The 15,918-nt window shown below is 42.7% G+C and overlaps 1 protein-coding gene across 7 annotated transcripts in view; it reads left to right on the forward strand.

The window, feature by feature from the left end:
* Positions 1 to 15,918, forward strand: part of STXBP4 (syntaxin binding protein 4) — a 124,390-nt gene that overhangs the window by 89,134 nt on the left and 19,338 nt on the right. For all 7 annotated transcript variants that reach the window (XM_066614548.1, XM_066614554.1, XM_066614552.1 and 4 more), the window contains one exon: positions 14,307 to 14,364. In XM_066614548.1, coding sequence (XP_066470645.1) covers positions 14,307 to 14,364 — 58 coding nt within the window. The remainder of the gene's footprint in view (positions 1 to 14,306; positions 14,365 to 15,918) is intronic.

Genomic DNA, 15,918 nt, shown 5'->3' on the forward strand with positions numbered 1-15,918 from the left:
AACCTGTTTTGGAAACTGGATAAGGTTCCTATCAGAGATTTGAATTGGCCCAATTCAGGCATATTCTGGAGTTATTGCTATAAGTGTTCTTAAATGTTTTTATTTTTTTTTTTACAAATTATGTTTTTCCCCAAGGAGGAAAAGTGCAGAAAGTGGTGTTATGTGTTTTTATTCCAAGGGTGTATTTTTATAAATCATAATCTCTTAAAAGTGTACTAGGTAGGTGACATAGGTGATCTAGTGTCAGCAGATGCAGCCACAGTCATTACCCATGCACACACCCAGTCTTATTGATCTAGATTTTGATACATTTGATAACATATGCATGGGTTGTGTTGACAACCAAATGTACCTTTTATTTTCATCCCAGTCACTACTGGATATGCAGGCTTTGGAAAAGGGCATCCACTAAATAAGTGAACGTGCTGTTCATCAATGTTCTGGTGGTCTCCCAGCTTTTGCATCATGACACTACCAGGTCAAATGGCAGTTGCTCAAAATAAGGCTTACAATTATCTCAAAAATTTATCCTGGAAGAGTTTTCTTCACAGGTGATCCAGGGACCCTGGGCCCCAAATTCTGAGGATATCTAGAGATTTCTCAGTGTGTGTCTACAGAAGTTCCTGCAAATGGGAGTCATAGCACAAACCCAGCTCCCCTCCCCCAATGCTTTTGATAGATGTAATGATTAGCAGGTTGATTCAATCACTTCTCTCTTACCCCTTCCTATGCTTCTGGCAGACTGTTTGCCTTCTAAAAAGGTTTTATATGCATCCTGAATGTTAATTAAACTGATCATTTATTCCTTACCATATTTAAAGCCATATGCACTTGCAGTCAATGTTTTAAAAGATGGGAAACTGCTGCAGGGAGACCTTTATGAGAGAGATACAGAAGCAGCTTGGTGATGTCACAGAGAGACAGTCATTCAGCGTTGGGTGCAGCCATTTTGGTTTCAAACTAGAAGAAAAGATGTTCCCTGAACTTGATCCTTAAGAGAATGAGAAGGTTGCCTAATTGAAACATGCTGAGTGTGCTTCCATGTTCCAGAGCTTTGCCACAGCCTCCTTTGCCTTGTCATGTCATAGATCCCATGGGAGGGATCCCAACATGTAAGCTTGGGGTGTCATCAAAGAGCACTTTATTGGTTTAATCCCTCCCACCATGGCTGGAAAGAGCAAGACAGAGAGTTTGTTGCCAGCGAAAGGATTGCAAGGGCAACAAATAGACTGTACTACAGTCTGGCTGGGTGTTTCATCCTCAGGATTCCAACAGATTGTGAGAATATTTGGGAGTCCAGTGGTAGATCTCTGCAAGTCATGAAAACCCTCAGATGGAAACATTTGTCTCTGTCCTTCCGCTCACAAGATTGATGCTCCCAAGATCGATGCCTCCTGTCTGGAGGAGCTTTTTATACCTTTCCCACCACCTCTCCTGTTCCTTCATTTGCTGCTTCTGATTTGAGTTATAGATATAGTGGTAAAGGCCCCTTCTGGTCAAGGAGACCCTGCTTTCCAGCGCTTACCAGGCTAACCAGATTGCTATGGAGAGTAGACTTCAAGTCTCCAACTCCAGCAGTATATCTGTTTAGCCATCTGTAGTCTGTGCAGCACTCACTGCAAGCCAAAGGTTGTTCTAAACAGTTTCTGGCTATTCAGCTTCCTTCTCAAAGAGACTCTTAAGGCCTATGTTTTATGTGGAAGACCTTCACTAGCTGGTGCAGCACAAGGGATTTGCATCAGATAAGGTTCAGGATGTTCTGAAATTTCAGCAGAAAGGTCTAACTAGCTAATCTTAAAGCACTAAAGCAAGAGGCTTCAGCACTCAGAAAGCAACTTGGATTTGAGACTGACAGCCCAATCCTATTGTATCGGAGCACTGGTGTAGTGGCTGCTGCTCAGGTGCTTGCCATCTAAGATGTGTCATAAAGCACGTTTGCAATAACTTTAGAGTAGGGAGTGCCACTCTAAAGGCCTGCACCATCCCACTGGCACTGAATCCAGATGCTACAGCAGAGGGCGGTTGGAATGTGGCTGGGAGGGGGTGTTTTGGGGTAGGGGAGGTATGATTCAGGCTCAGGAGGCCCAGAAGCGGAGGAGCCCTCTCTCATATCCTAACCCCCATTCTGGGCATGGAAGCCCTACACAGGGCTATTCAGACTTACACCAGCAATTTTGCTGGTGCAGATCTGAGTAGCCCCATTGGATAGGCCGAGGCCCAACAAGGATAAGGGAACAAATGTTCCTCTGAGAAAACTTCTGGCCCACTCAATTTCAGTGCTGGATATTGTGTGGGTTGTGCTGCTCTACTGTGCCAGCGCTGAATAGGATTGGGCTGGGGGTGCCAAGTTGGGACTTTCCTAGTTCAGATCTCTGCTCTTCCACGAACACAGGTGGCCTTAGGTAAGTCACTGCCTCTCAGTTCCCCAAAAATAATATGCGGAGGGTGGGTGGGTAATAAAACTTACCTACCTTACAGATTTGTTGTAGGGTCCACACCAAGGTAATTCATATGAAGTGCTGCACATACTCAGAAAGCACTATATACACTGAATCCCAAGTTATGGATGGCTGTGTCGGGGCTTTCATTCAGGCTGTTTTGACCCATGAACATTTCCACTACGTCACAGACTTCTGGAACCAACCAGTATGTGCATAGAGGACTAAGTGGGAGTGTTTGTAGCTTTTCAATTTTGTAGGTTTCTGATGGATAGGGCACTAAAGAGTCTGCTCATGGTTCATATGAGATTCCTTTATTGGACCACAGTTTCAGCTAGCTACCCATGGAGAGACAGCAGTTTAACTGGGATGATGCACTCACAGAGGCCTTTCTAGATATCAGTAACCAACACACCAAGGTGGAATGAGCAGATCTGTGAACTCCAGAAAGCTGTGCAGAAAGCATCCATGTCCTGTATTTTGTACTTCTAAACTTCTATTTTGTATTTCTAAACGGTTGGCAACCTTCAGTCTCAAAAGACTTTGGTATAAGCCTACAGCACCCAGTATTCCCAGGCAGTCTCCCATCCAAGTACTAACTAGGCCTGACCCTGCTTAGCTTCTGAGATCAGACGAGATCGGGCATCTGCAGTTACTGCTCCTCTGGGGGCTGGGGATAAGAATAGGCCCTCAGTTTGGCTGTACTTATTGTAAGAGGCAGCTAAACAGCCACCGGGTAGATGGGACTTGTTAGCCTGGGAAGGCAGCTCATCTGAGAGAAGGAAAACTCTGATCCCAAACCTCCACTGCCTTGTGGCTACATCCAGTTATGGAAAAGGCTTCAGGAGTCAACCTCGAGGCAAAATCAGGAGCTGGAGTCCCTGAGGCAGTTCGTGGCTGAACACAGTCATGTTCTGTCAATTCCTGTGACGCCGCTGGAACCAACCATATTGGCTTCTGCCTTTCCATTGGAACATTTCAGCGACATGGAGAGGGGGGATTTGCTGCATGGGTAACAGCCTATGCTCTATACCTACTTTACCCAGGCTTCGCACACTGGAGAGGATACTCTGTTCCAGAACCACCATTCAGAGCGCGATACCATAGTCTTCCGAGACTAAAGGATGCCAACAATTTCTAAACTCAATCCTACCTGTTACTGTGCAAACTTAGCCAGTTCATGCCTAGTTCTAAATTTAGACATCACTATTGGTTTGGTTAGCAACAAATGTTAAAAAAAAAAACTAAACTTATATTTAAAAATCACATGCATCAGTGAGCAATATAAAATGACAATGATGGAGGTGGGTGGATAGTATAATAGGCGACAAAGGAACGCTATTCCACTAAGGAAAGGAGGCAGATGAATTCCAAAGTAAAGATGACAATCAGATTTTTGATTTGCTCCTCTTTCTTAAAATAAAAATCAGTGGTGAGTGTGTAAAATTTAGACAGAAGAGCCATCTCTGTTTCCCAGCAACAGTTTCATGGAACATTCCAGGGTTTCCTTTTATTTTCTGGTTGAAGTTGCCATCTCATGTGGTGATGGAGTGAACTACTCTTTGCCTGTGGGATAGAGTCCTCTCTGGATTATAGGACAGGGATAACTTTGCAGATGATGTCAGTGGGAGGAGCTTCCAGCAATCCCTGATCGGCCCTGCCTGGCTTGCAGTGAGCAGGATCTACACAGAGTGTTACGTATTTTTATGACATGACAGCCTAAATATGGTTTTTCCTTTCTCTCTTCTCTCTTTTTTCTGCTCTTCTTAGGATGACTTTAACTGCAATTTTGAATCCCATGCATGGGACTGATATCTCTTTTTTTATTATTATAAAAATATTTTTTATTATATGTATATATGGGAGTAGATCTAGATTGGAACCACAGGGTAGTGCCAGCACCAATTGGCAGTTGGCATCCTAGGGCAGAGTCTGCACTGGGTACCTCTGCTTGCCCCCTGAGCACCGGGCAGTACCTCTACTATTGGTGGTACAGAGGGTTTAAGAATCATCCTGGCAAGTGGACCCATTGATAGGTGTAAGGTCCTCAGTTGTAACCTCACCTGGCCAACCCCAGTCCCCACCCCTAAATTTATCCCCTCCCCCATACCATTTTCTTCCTGGAAGTTCAAATGGCTTTTAAAAATCAGAGGAAATAGCACCCTGAACGAGCAGTTTTCAACAGGAAAGTGGCAAAGGGAAGGGGTTTTTTTAAAAAGCCTTCCCACAACAAGGTATGAATGGGTACCCCAGAGCTGCTTTTTTTGTAATAGAAATTTGTGGCCAGACCCAAGCCCAAGATTCAAGCCTGTGATAAAAGTGAGGGAATTGTAAGGTTTCTCCTCCATGGCTAGTGATAACTCTGGGGGAGGTTTAAGGGCCCAATCCTTTCCAACTTTTGAGCCTCAATGCAACCCTGAGATAAGGGAACAAATATTCCCTTACCTTGAGGCCTCTGTTACTGCCCCCCCCCATCAAAGGATGCAACACACACCCCATTGGCATCGCTGCACCAGCACTGGAAAATTGGATAGGATTGGGCCCTAGGTTGGGAAGTCAGTGCAGGGGCAAGGGGTTAACAAGACTGTCCCCTCCATGATCCAAAGTTACCTCCTCCCTGTGGGTTTCTTCTTCTTTTGCAAATAAAAAGAGATTTCAGTCAAGTTTTCCACCTGCACAATTCTCAAGCTGCATCCAGTTTAGCCCTCAGACACACAAGGGAAACCTAAAAGCAGGGAGCATTCTCAGGCTGTGCCCCATCCCTCTTTCCAAGTTTCTTTTTTCATACTTGTAATAATGTATTCCCTTAACCAAAGGTGAGTTTTGGAATAGGGGGATATTTCATAAGGGGATATTTGATTAGCTGACAAAGCTGAGCATGTCAAACAATGCTGTGTGATTTCCTTGATCAGGGTACCGTTATGCCACTTGAATGGCAACCGTTGAACAGCTGCAGATGGCTAGCCATTTGCAAGAACCGTGTAGCGATTGTTGTGACTCACAGTTAGAATTTAGAGGCACTCCCTTGTAGGATATAGTGCCAAGAAAACACAGAGTAGCTCTAAATGAACTTAGAAATCACAGCAACTGGAACAAAGCTATGTGGAGTCTGAGGCTGGTGGGGAAAGGAATTTGAATTGCCTCTGCAATCTCCATGCATTGATCCAAAAATCTGCACAGATCCTAGAGCTGTACCAGCTATACATGTGTTGTAGCTTTGCCAGTTTGCCAGAAATGAATCTGTTTCTCCAACTTTTTTCTTTGCCCTTAGGACAAACACTGGACTCCAGTGTGATACTGGATTTTTCTTTCCTAGTCCTTTTTTTTCCAAGGGTTGTCAGTCTTGTGACATCACCAAGCCTCATCACAGGTTTTTGGATGCATCCAGCCTGTCAACTGTGATATGCAAGCCTAGTCAGCATGATCTGCACCCTGCTTTCTTACAGGGTACAGCTCATGTACACAGTTTCTACAGTTATGTGGGTCATAAATAAAAGAGACATTCTATTTAATTAATTTGTGGGTCAGTGACCAAAGAGATGCAGAAGCGTGCATGTCTATATTTGATGAATATAAAAGTTGTGGCAGGGATGTTGGCTTCCTTTTTGATGAGAAATACAAGGGGGCAGAGAGCTGGGAATGAAACAGACGGGTCCAGGAACATCACTGACTTAATTTGTATTCTGTTCTCTTCGCCTAATTGCGTACTCAGAATGCTTTATGACAGACTTCGCTTTAAGTGCCTTGTACAAGCTCTGTTGATTTGAGCTGGCTGGGTACAACAGTTGCTCAGGTTTGATTGCCATCAGCTAAGCAAGCAAAGGTGTTTTATTGCTTTATTCAGTGCCCTGTGCTCATTTCTGCCAGTATTGAACTCCTGCTTGGATGAAAAATTAGCCTCAGCTGGGTTTTCTCCCTTGTTGATTTTAATAACTGTCCAAATCCATGTAGGTCACTCTGATTTGAAATGGTGCAAGGCAAATTGCTGTTCTTATACTGTAGCCTTGATTGTGATTGTTTTCTAGAAGTGAGAGTCTGTTTGCAAGAGATAAAATATTTCTTCTTCTTGAAGGGACAATATTTACATGTGTTTCTGAGTACCTCTCATCTTAACATTCCCATTTGTAAGAAGGGTTGCAATAGTATTGCGGTGGTGGCAAGAGGCTATGAGATTAGTTTAAAGGGAACTGTTGCTATTATATGTGCAGGTATGCCATTTTCCTCTGCCTTGCATATGACTTTCAGATGTGTGAAGTTTCCAAAAGTGGCTGAACATCAGTGGCATCACTTGGGTAGGGTTTTGTGCGGAAGGCCAACATGGCAGCCCCATGATGGACCTCCTTCCATGCACGGGCAGGGCAAGGCCCCAGGCGGTACATGGTGATCCACCATCACCCCACCCTACTGGTTTTTTGGCTGTAACTTAGATAGAATAGAGATATTTCAACACAGTTTGTTTCATTGCCCTCTGCATGAAATTACGAATCAAATGATGTATAACATTATGGTATTATTCAAAAATACTAAGATTTTAAAAATTTTGGCCAGTAGTGGTGTCATTCCCCCCCCCCCGTGCACGTCACCCGATGTGGCCCACACACCCCTAGCAACGCCACTGCTAAGCATAAGGCCTTTCCTGCCCTTTTATTCAGTGCTAGCCCCAAGCCCCAGGTCTTTTGGTATGGGTGCAGCATGTTGCAACATGGTTTCACAATCAGGCTTGGTTTGCTTGATGTCCCCATTTGTGAAGTGCCGTCTCATCTAAATCAGCAACAATAACAACAGAAAATAAGATCTGGTGCTTAAAATGGAATGTGCTATGTAGACCAAAAAGAATGGAATGTCCCTTTAGCAGAGCCTTATTAAGATGACAATACATATTTGTTTATGAAGAAAGAGCTGAGGACAGCTTAAGGAGGAGAGAGGCACGCAAGCAGAAGGCATGCCTTTTGTTTCTAAAACTCACATCTTTGAATCTTCTTTTCGTATCCTGTAGGGTGAGTATTGCTTAGTAAGAAAGAGCAAGTACAACTTTCTATAGCCAGCCACATAGGAAGGGATTTCTCTTGAGTCCTTCAACTTAACCTGGAAACTGAAAAGAACAAATGCCATATTTTGAATATGAGATGGAAAACTGTGTAGGAAGACTGCAACACACTCCTTTCTGACCCAATCGCAAAAGTTCAAACCAGCGCATGTCAAAGGAGCTCTTAAAGCTGAATAGAGTGAAAAATGTTTAGGACAGAGTAGCATATAGAATATATATGTATATATGCTCCTTCTGGCCTCTCAGTTGTAGTAGGATAGTAAGTTAGGCTTAAGAGGCTCAAAGCATAGATAAGACAGCAGTACTGGGGGGGAGGTTGGGTTTGTTAGATGCTGAGGATCATGATCAGACAGGTCAAATCAGACTCCTGATGCTTAACATCAGAAAGATGGCAGAGCAGTTTTTAAAGTGGGGAAAGCCAATAGGAGCTGCGCATCATTCCATTCAGGCCAGATCTTCCCTATGGAGTCAGGGTATGATGATGTTTTAGAGTAGACCACCCAGAAGGAGAAAAGAAATGGCTTGGAAATGAGTTGTATACAGTAAGACCAGACTTCTGGCCAAAGAAAGTAGAAGGCTGCAGACAAAAAGGCACACACCAGCATTTGGAAGCAGACACTATGTAGAGGTATTGATTATGGTAGTCAGAAGCCTCTAAGCCAAGATGGGGAAACTGGAGTGCTTGGTTGTGAAAGGAAATATTGCTACAGTGGACCTAATGGAAACTTGGAGGAGCAGAGAATTGCTCCACCTCAGTGTTTCTTTCTCCCTTCTTTCCAGTGTCTTGTGGTGGAACACAATACATGATGTAACTGCATCATGCTGTGCTTTTTCACATTCTTCCTCTTACATAAGTGCTAATGGGGACAAGGAAGCTCACAACGTGGTGATGTCACAGCATGGGTTGTATTGTATAGCACATGTTACCAAGAGGTTGAGGGGAGAGAGAAAGAGGTGTATAGTTGCCTGTCACATTACCTTTTGTCCTAAGCTGCCTTCCTCCCATCATCTACAGAAGTGACTCAGCCTTACAAATATAGTTACTCAGGAGTATTCCTCCTGCTCTGATTCTTCGGGTAGGACCTGCATGATTAAATCCCACCCTCCTCCTAGTAAGCAGAACTCTGTCTCTGTGTCTTATTCATTTAAATGATTTATATCTGGCTTTATCCCAAGCCCAAAGCGGCGAACCACATACAATAAAGGCATAATTTAAAATAGCTAAAAACAAAATATATAAAATACTGTACACTTCAAATAAGCAGATAATATAAAATAAAGTCACATTCCTAACCCTCTTTGCAGCGCTGAGGTCAGGGCAATGCAGCTCCGAAGTAAGGGAACAAACATTCCCTTCCTTTGAGGAGGCCTCCATCAGTGCCACCCAACTGCAGGATGCAGCTCACGCCCCATTGGCACAGCTGTGTCAGTACTGGAAAGTTGGGTTGGAATTTGAGCTTAACACCCATACCATACTAGTGGATTGAAACCTAATGGCAGCAAGATAAGAACCATAGAGCGGCACTAAATAACACCAACTCTTTAAACAAATACTGGAAAAGGGTACCCATGGGATCATTTCTCCTCTAAGGCTAAGTGAATTAGATGTATTTTTAGATGTATTTTTAATCCACACCAGAAACCATTTAAAGAGAGTGCTGTCCTCAGATCTTCTTATTTATATTTTAATTTATGACAATATTTATATACCACTTTTCTCAATAGACTCGAGGCAGTTTACATAGGCAGGCGGAGCACAAATCCATTTTTCAATGAAATTTTTACAAGTATTATTCCATGAGACAATTTTATAGAACTTCCATTTCTCCAGGTGTTTTCCTTTCATAGTGCAGTTGTCATCCCGGCTGCCAACTCTTGCACTTTCCAAGCTCTCACAGGCAACTACAAACCAAGCTTCAGACCACACATCGACCCTGTCAGTGCAGAGTCCAAGTTGAGGGAGATCTGAGTGGCTTTATCCATTTAAACTTGCCATCTCTCACCTGCTGTTTTAGTGCAATCCAACAGATGCATCTGACTTCCTGCAGGCCATTGTCTCAGGTGTACTTTCTAGTGCTGTTCCCGACAATTTTGTCCCTAACTGTCTGTCCCTAACTGACTGTCTTTAACTATGCCACCCGTAGCATCTTTCAACAGAAAGGAGGGAAGTCGATGTTTAAATACATGTAATCTGGTATCCTATACTTAGCCTGGCTGCAGCTCTTAACATTTTGGACAGTCATTCCCAGCCCTGCTAGAAGAAAGATTCTTTAGACACAAGTACCTGGAAATGAACCTGGATCTTTGCATACTAAGCATGTGCTCAACCACTGACTGAGTCATGTTCCTTGTGGGTTGTTTAAGTGCTGTCAATAAATACCATTCTTATTTTGATTAGGCATTCACATTTCTTTAATGCAATAGTATCAAGTAAAACAATAATCGCTCTCTTGCCCTCCCTCTCAATAAGTTAAGTACTGTTAATCTACACTAATGTGGTGCTGTGGTTTTATTAAAGTTGGAACAGATAATATGTCATTCATGTTCCAGGCTAAGGAGAAAAAAATTAGAGACCAAATGTTTGAGAAAGTTCAGTGTCAATGTAGCTATAACTTTAAGCACGACTAACAAGAAAAACTGAAGATTCTCTGATCCCAGAAAAGACACTTACTCCAAACCATGGTTTGACCTACTTTATTTGGAGAGGGGAATGCAACTGAGAAAGTCAATAGGCAGCCAAGAACAATGGAATCAATAGTGAGAATCCGGAAAGGAACAAATGGATAGCTTCCCAGTGTACAGCATCTACTTCTAGAAATGACTTGTTGACAAACAGACACAGAAGCAAGTGGGTGAACTGAATGAAAATGTAGAATCTCAAGTCACAGGTCTTCTGTTTGGGTGTCAAGGTGGAAGCATATCCCAGAATAATATCGCTGGAGGGGGAAAAAATAGAAGGCCAGCTCACCTTACTGGGATTTGAAGGTGGCATTTGGTGCATAGTGCAAAGGCAGACAAATTAGATAAGGAGTGAGTGATGGTGTTAAAAGTTCTATGACTCTCCCCTAATTCTTTTACTCCTGTGCTTTGTGGACATTAGTACAGCTTGGCCAGAATTACAGCCAACAAGCTGATACGCTTCACAGTTCCATGGAGGGAGAACAGTCCAATCCCTTTGTGCCCACTGCTTTTACTCGTACTTTGTTATGCCACTGTCAGTTTCCATAAACTTAAGCTCTTAAAACATGAAGGAGGTTGAACATGCTCAGTGTGGATTGCTTTCTTTTCTGCCATCTCTGCTGTGTAGGAGAAACCTGTTAGTTATGCTGAAATAAGCATCTTCCACGTCATCACAGAAGGTAGCACATTACTTGCGAACACACACACACACACACACACACACACACACACAGTGTATACGAGTGTATACAAAAATCTGTCTATGTGTTAAAGTCTTCAGAACTCCAAACTCTCCAAGAAAACTGAGAATGTGGGGGGGGGGGGGGAAGCTGTTTTTCCAGAAGTTCTATATACATTCTCGTAATTGGTGACCCATTTTTTAATCAAGTGGAGGGGAATTTCTGATCACTAAATATAACTAGGGCAATAAGGCCACTTGCAGTCTTGATGGGGTGCAAAATTGGTATCAAAATGAACAGGCAATATATTGTTATTAAAATAATGTTGAATTTCCTTTTTTCTTTTTCAATATGAAATGAATTGACTTCTCATCTACCCTCTTGAGGGGGGGGAAATCCCTAGATATCAAGCAGTTGAGAAGCTTGGCGTGGGCAGCCATCTAGGCAGAGTGGCATCGCTACAGCTCTGTGCCTGCAGCCTAACACAGCCAAGCACACTCGAGCACTGAATACTGCTGGCAGGGGAGGAGAATGCTTGGAACGTCCACAGCAGTGTCTGTAGAGATTCACAGCCATTCTTAACTAGCCTCAGATGGTACCAATCACTCTCAAAGAGAGTGTACTGCCAGGTCTGGGGGAGGTGGCACAAAACTGGGAAATTGTCCTGAGCATAGACGTGACTGTTAATAGCACTTTCTGTAGAGCCTGAGCTTGTTGGATATGAGCTTTGCCCTGCTTCTGCTTCACTTTTCTGTCTTTTTGCCTGACAGGCCTTGAGAAATAGGGCCCCACCCTATCCAACTTTCCAGCGCTAATGCAGCCATGTCATCAGAGTGCGTGTGGCATCCTGCTGTGGGGAGGTAGTCACAGAGGCCTCCTAAAGGTATAGGAACATTTGTTCCCTTACCTCAGGGCAGCCTTGGCTCTGAGAAGTTGGATAGGATTGGGCCCACGTTTGGTTTTGTGCTTGTTGTTTAATCGCATCAGTAGGCACAGTAGCTGTACAAAAGGAGTAAAAAGACACAGGCTTGTGTTTCCTTCTAAACAGTTATTTGCGTCTCCTTTTTAGTCAGCTGACTTTCTTGAAAACACTTGCATTGCTTGACTATTTATAACCCACAGCAATTTCCCAGTGAAATCAAGCTTCTTTCTCCAGACAGAAATTCAATCAAGGCTGGAATAAATTACGGAGGAATTTCTTTTCAAATTTTCTCTGGGGCACAGATCTACAAATTAAGCCGAGCATTTGTAGCTCTCGGCTTTGTGTACTTCAGAAACAGTCTGCAGGGCACAAAAAGCCAACAGCGGCATTCGCGGCTCTTTCAGAGTGGGGTAAAAGCAAAGCAAAAGGAAGGAGAATTGTTGTGCTTCAACAGACTTTGAATAGGCTGCCAGGGTTCTAGTCTGTAAATGTAGCACTTCACTAAATGAATAACAAGCTCATACGAAGTCAAGGTCTGTGTTGGTATACATGGAATAAAACATGTAAGCTCAGGAGAACTCAAAGAAGAAGCATTTGCTGGCTTCATAGGAAAATAAAAGCTCACTGGAGCCAATGAAAACCAATCTATTGCTTAGGCGTTACAGTTCTAACTCATCAGCCTTGGAAGTGCTGTGTCTTTCAGGAACAAGTCTTAGGGCACATCTGTAGCGATACATTGAAAGCAGTTTCAGGATTGTGTAAGTGTCATTGCTGCAATTGTATTTTGTGAAAGTGCTAGAACTCCAAAGGGAAAAATAAGACAAGGGAGGGAGGTCATGACTTGACAGTGATGAAAATCATGACAGAGTGAATAGAAAGGTACTGTGTTTGCTTCCTCAAAACAGAGCTCAGGGTCATCTGCTGTAAATAACTAGCAGATCAGACAAAAAGCAGCAACTTCATGCAAAACGAAATTAACTTAGGGGCATCACTACCACAGGATGCTGAGCAGACAACTCAGATAACTTGAAAAAAGGAGATTGTACAAATGCATGGGTAATTGAGGTGCAATCCTATATTCACTTTCCTAGGAGTAAGCCCCATTGACCACAATGGGACTTACTTCTGAGCAGACACACATAAGTCTGCAGTCCTCTACACGCTTAGCTGGGAGTAAGTCCCATTTGATTCAGTGGGACTTGCTTCTGAGTGGACGTGCATAGGATTGTGCAATAAATCCATGAGTCATGATAGCCAGAAACACTTCTCAGGTTACTGTTAAGAAGGTTCAGCTTTAACCATTATATAGTGGGCAACTCCATCAGATCAGCTCCTGTGAGGAACAACGATCCAGAAGTCCTCAGATCATAGTATAACTAACCATAAGTGCGTGAACATGAAATAACAGCATATTCTTCCCCAGTTCATCCTTGCTTTCACTTCCTTCCCTTGTCGTCTTTGTACTGATTTTAAACAATGACCTCCTTTGGCTCAGGGACCTGCCTCTTCCAGACTTACAAAGCACCACCTATGCAATATAAATAAATATGTATACATTTTACACTACTGCTCTTATCTTTCAGGCATCTTCATGTATAATTCTGATTCATTTTCTCCCTTGTGTTGATCATTAGAAACCTACTGCTTAGCATTTATTTAGCCCTTGCAATGGTCAGAATGTGTCACTTACATTATTGTGTTGCAATTCACAACAATCCTGCAGGGCATGTGAGCCTTAAGAACCCATTGTGTAAATCAGAGGCTGAGATTAGAGCTGGCTGAAAGCCTCTTAGTTGAAATTTATGGCAGAAGCAAGATCCAAACTGGAGACTTTCTGATGAGTAGCACAGTCTCTTAGCCACTACTGTATGTTATACCAGCTCATGGATAACTCCTGATACTGCCTGAAATCAGCATGCATTGAAACATATGACCTTTGCTTATTTACAGATTTCTGCTCCTTCTTGTGTATTGATTTCCCTTGAACTTTTCCCCTCTACTTCCCCAGCTTTTCATCCTTTCTCTATAAACAGAACAATTTCTGATACAATAGTTAATATTGTAGTTCTGCTTGAAGAATTTATCAAAATAAGTAATTACTCTCCCTTTCTCCAATTGGTTTATGTCCTAGAGAAGCGGGTGTCTGTGATCTCTAAGTGTAAGAAATGAAACTTGCTCATTTGCAACTCTTTTTATGCAATGCTTAAATCGATGTTAGTGCCTGGCAGCTTAATAAGGAGTGGATTCTCAAAATTCACACCCCTGTGGAATATTGACAGCTGCTTGCGCCAAATCAAATGCTTCATTGACAGAAGCTGTTATGGCTGCTGAATGCTGTGCAGAGGCCTTTGTAAGACACAAGAGTGAGATTTATGACAATACAAACTCATGGTGAGATTTTTGACAGCACTCTTTGGATCATGGCATGGTTGAAAATCATAAACATCTTAACAGCGATGGGTTTGAAATGTAAGTTCCTAATACGTTCTGTCTTTGGAATATCAAGAGATTCATTTATTTTTCTTTTCACATCTACTTAGGTCTACCTTATGGATGGGAAGAGGCTTATACAGCAGATGGAATCAAATATTTCATTAAGTGAGTACTGTCATCTACTCTTTGTAAGTAGTTAATTGCACAACTAGGAGACTAGGGGCATAGACTTTTAAGCTAAACAACAAAGAGAGGCTTGAAATCTTCTAGGCAATATCAAAATGGTTAATGCATTTATCAGGTTGATACATTTTAGTGGATGTGGCCACTGTAGTATTTTTGTCCAGCTGGCAAAAATGCTTCCTAACCAACCCACTCTCTGCAACCTTATTGATACGCATAAAACGAAATTAAGTAGCTAGTCATGACACCGTGGCAGTTCAGTTGATAGGACTTCTGTCACTGCCACCAATAAAATACAACTCTGCTAAGGTCCTCTGAAACAAAACCATTCAGTGAATAGTGAATATTGCCACTGTTTTTGTGGTTGAGTTGGGAAAAGTAAGGCTTGATTTTAAAATCCATTGCATATCCTGGTACCCTGTCCCTAAGTAGACCCTTTGCGATTCTAGAGCAGCGTTATAGATTGCAATGTTCTCTTCACTCAAGTGCCGTAGAAGTAAACTGGTGATTTGCAAGTGTATTGTGACATGTGATATGAACCATATTTAGAATTTTCTGTCATTCATGCACTTGAAGTTTTGCCTGTGAGTGAGTGGGGTTTGGAGAGCTCAGATATTCTCCAGGCTCCAAACCTTTAACAAAATGGAGGAAAGGTAATGAATCAGTCCCTACCATTCTGCTATTTCAGCAACAGCAAGGAGCAGTTGACAAACACTAGCATCTGTCAGTGAAGGGGGGGTGGTAGGTGTGTCCCCACAACCACCATCTGGACCTGACCTGACTAGGTCTGTGCTGTGCTGCACCAGCAGAAAGTCCAATGGTCAGATTATGGCTCCCTGGCTCCAAGTGGGAGAAGGTGGGCAGAGTGAGTATGACTGGTTTGCTTCAGAGTTTTCTGCAATGAACATAAACATCTCTTGAAATTGGTAAGGATCTTGGCTCCCAGAACAGTATACCTTGATCCTTATGATCCGGCTCCATGTCTATAAATGATCAGTTTATGCCCATACATTTTTTTGCACCCATGGACATTGTTTAACCCAACTAAAAAAATTTCCTCCAGTATTTTCTCTAGAATAGAAAAATCATATTTTTATTCTGCCTTTTTACTCACGCACTGTAAACTCAGAGGACAAACAACTCCTTCTCATTGGAAAGGATTCTCAGTTCCTATGATCATTCTGAAAATGTTTCTTTTGCATTTGTTATTTTAATTCCAGAATATGGCTGATAAAAGCTGAACAATAGAGGAAACTGCTGTTTCTCTCCTCATTTGTGTTCAGGGGCGGCGGAGGGGAGAAGTAGAAGAGGAAGAGAGTGCTTGGTTACTGGTCCACAGTGCTGGCTGGCACTGTGGTTCTTGGGTAGCGCTGGGAATGGGAGTGCTTTAACATAGAATCAGTGGGTTTCTATGCAAATAATGGGCACAGGTAACTACAGACAGAGAGCAATGAAGGGTTTGTGACCCAGCTTTTTATGCCTTCAGGGCCCATAGGGAAGCATAGATGTTTTGTGGGGTGAGTTCATCAAGGATCT

Source organism: Tiliqua scincoides, chromosome 2 (assembly GCF_035046505.1).
Source record: "Tiliqua scincoides isolate rTilSci1 chromosome 2, rTilSci1.hap2, whole genome shotgun sequence".
NCBI lineage: Eukaryota > Metazoa > Chordata > Lepidosauria > Squamata > Scincidae > Tiliqua > Tiliqua scincoides.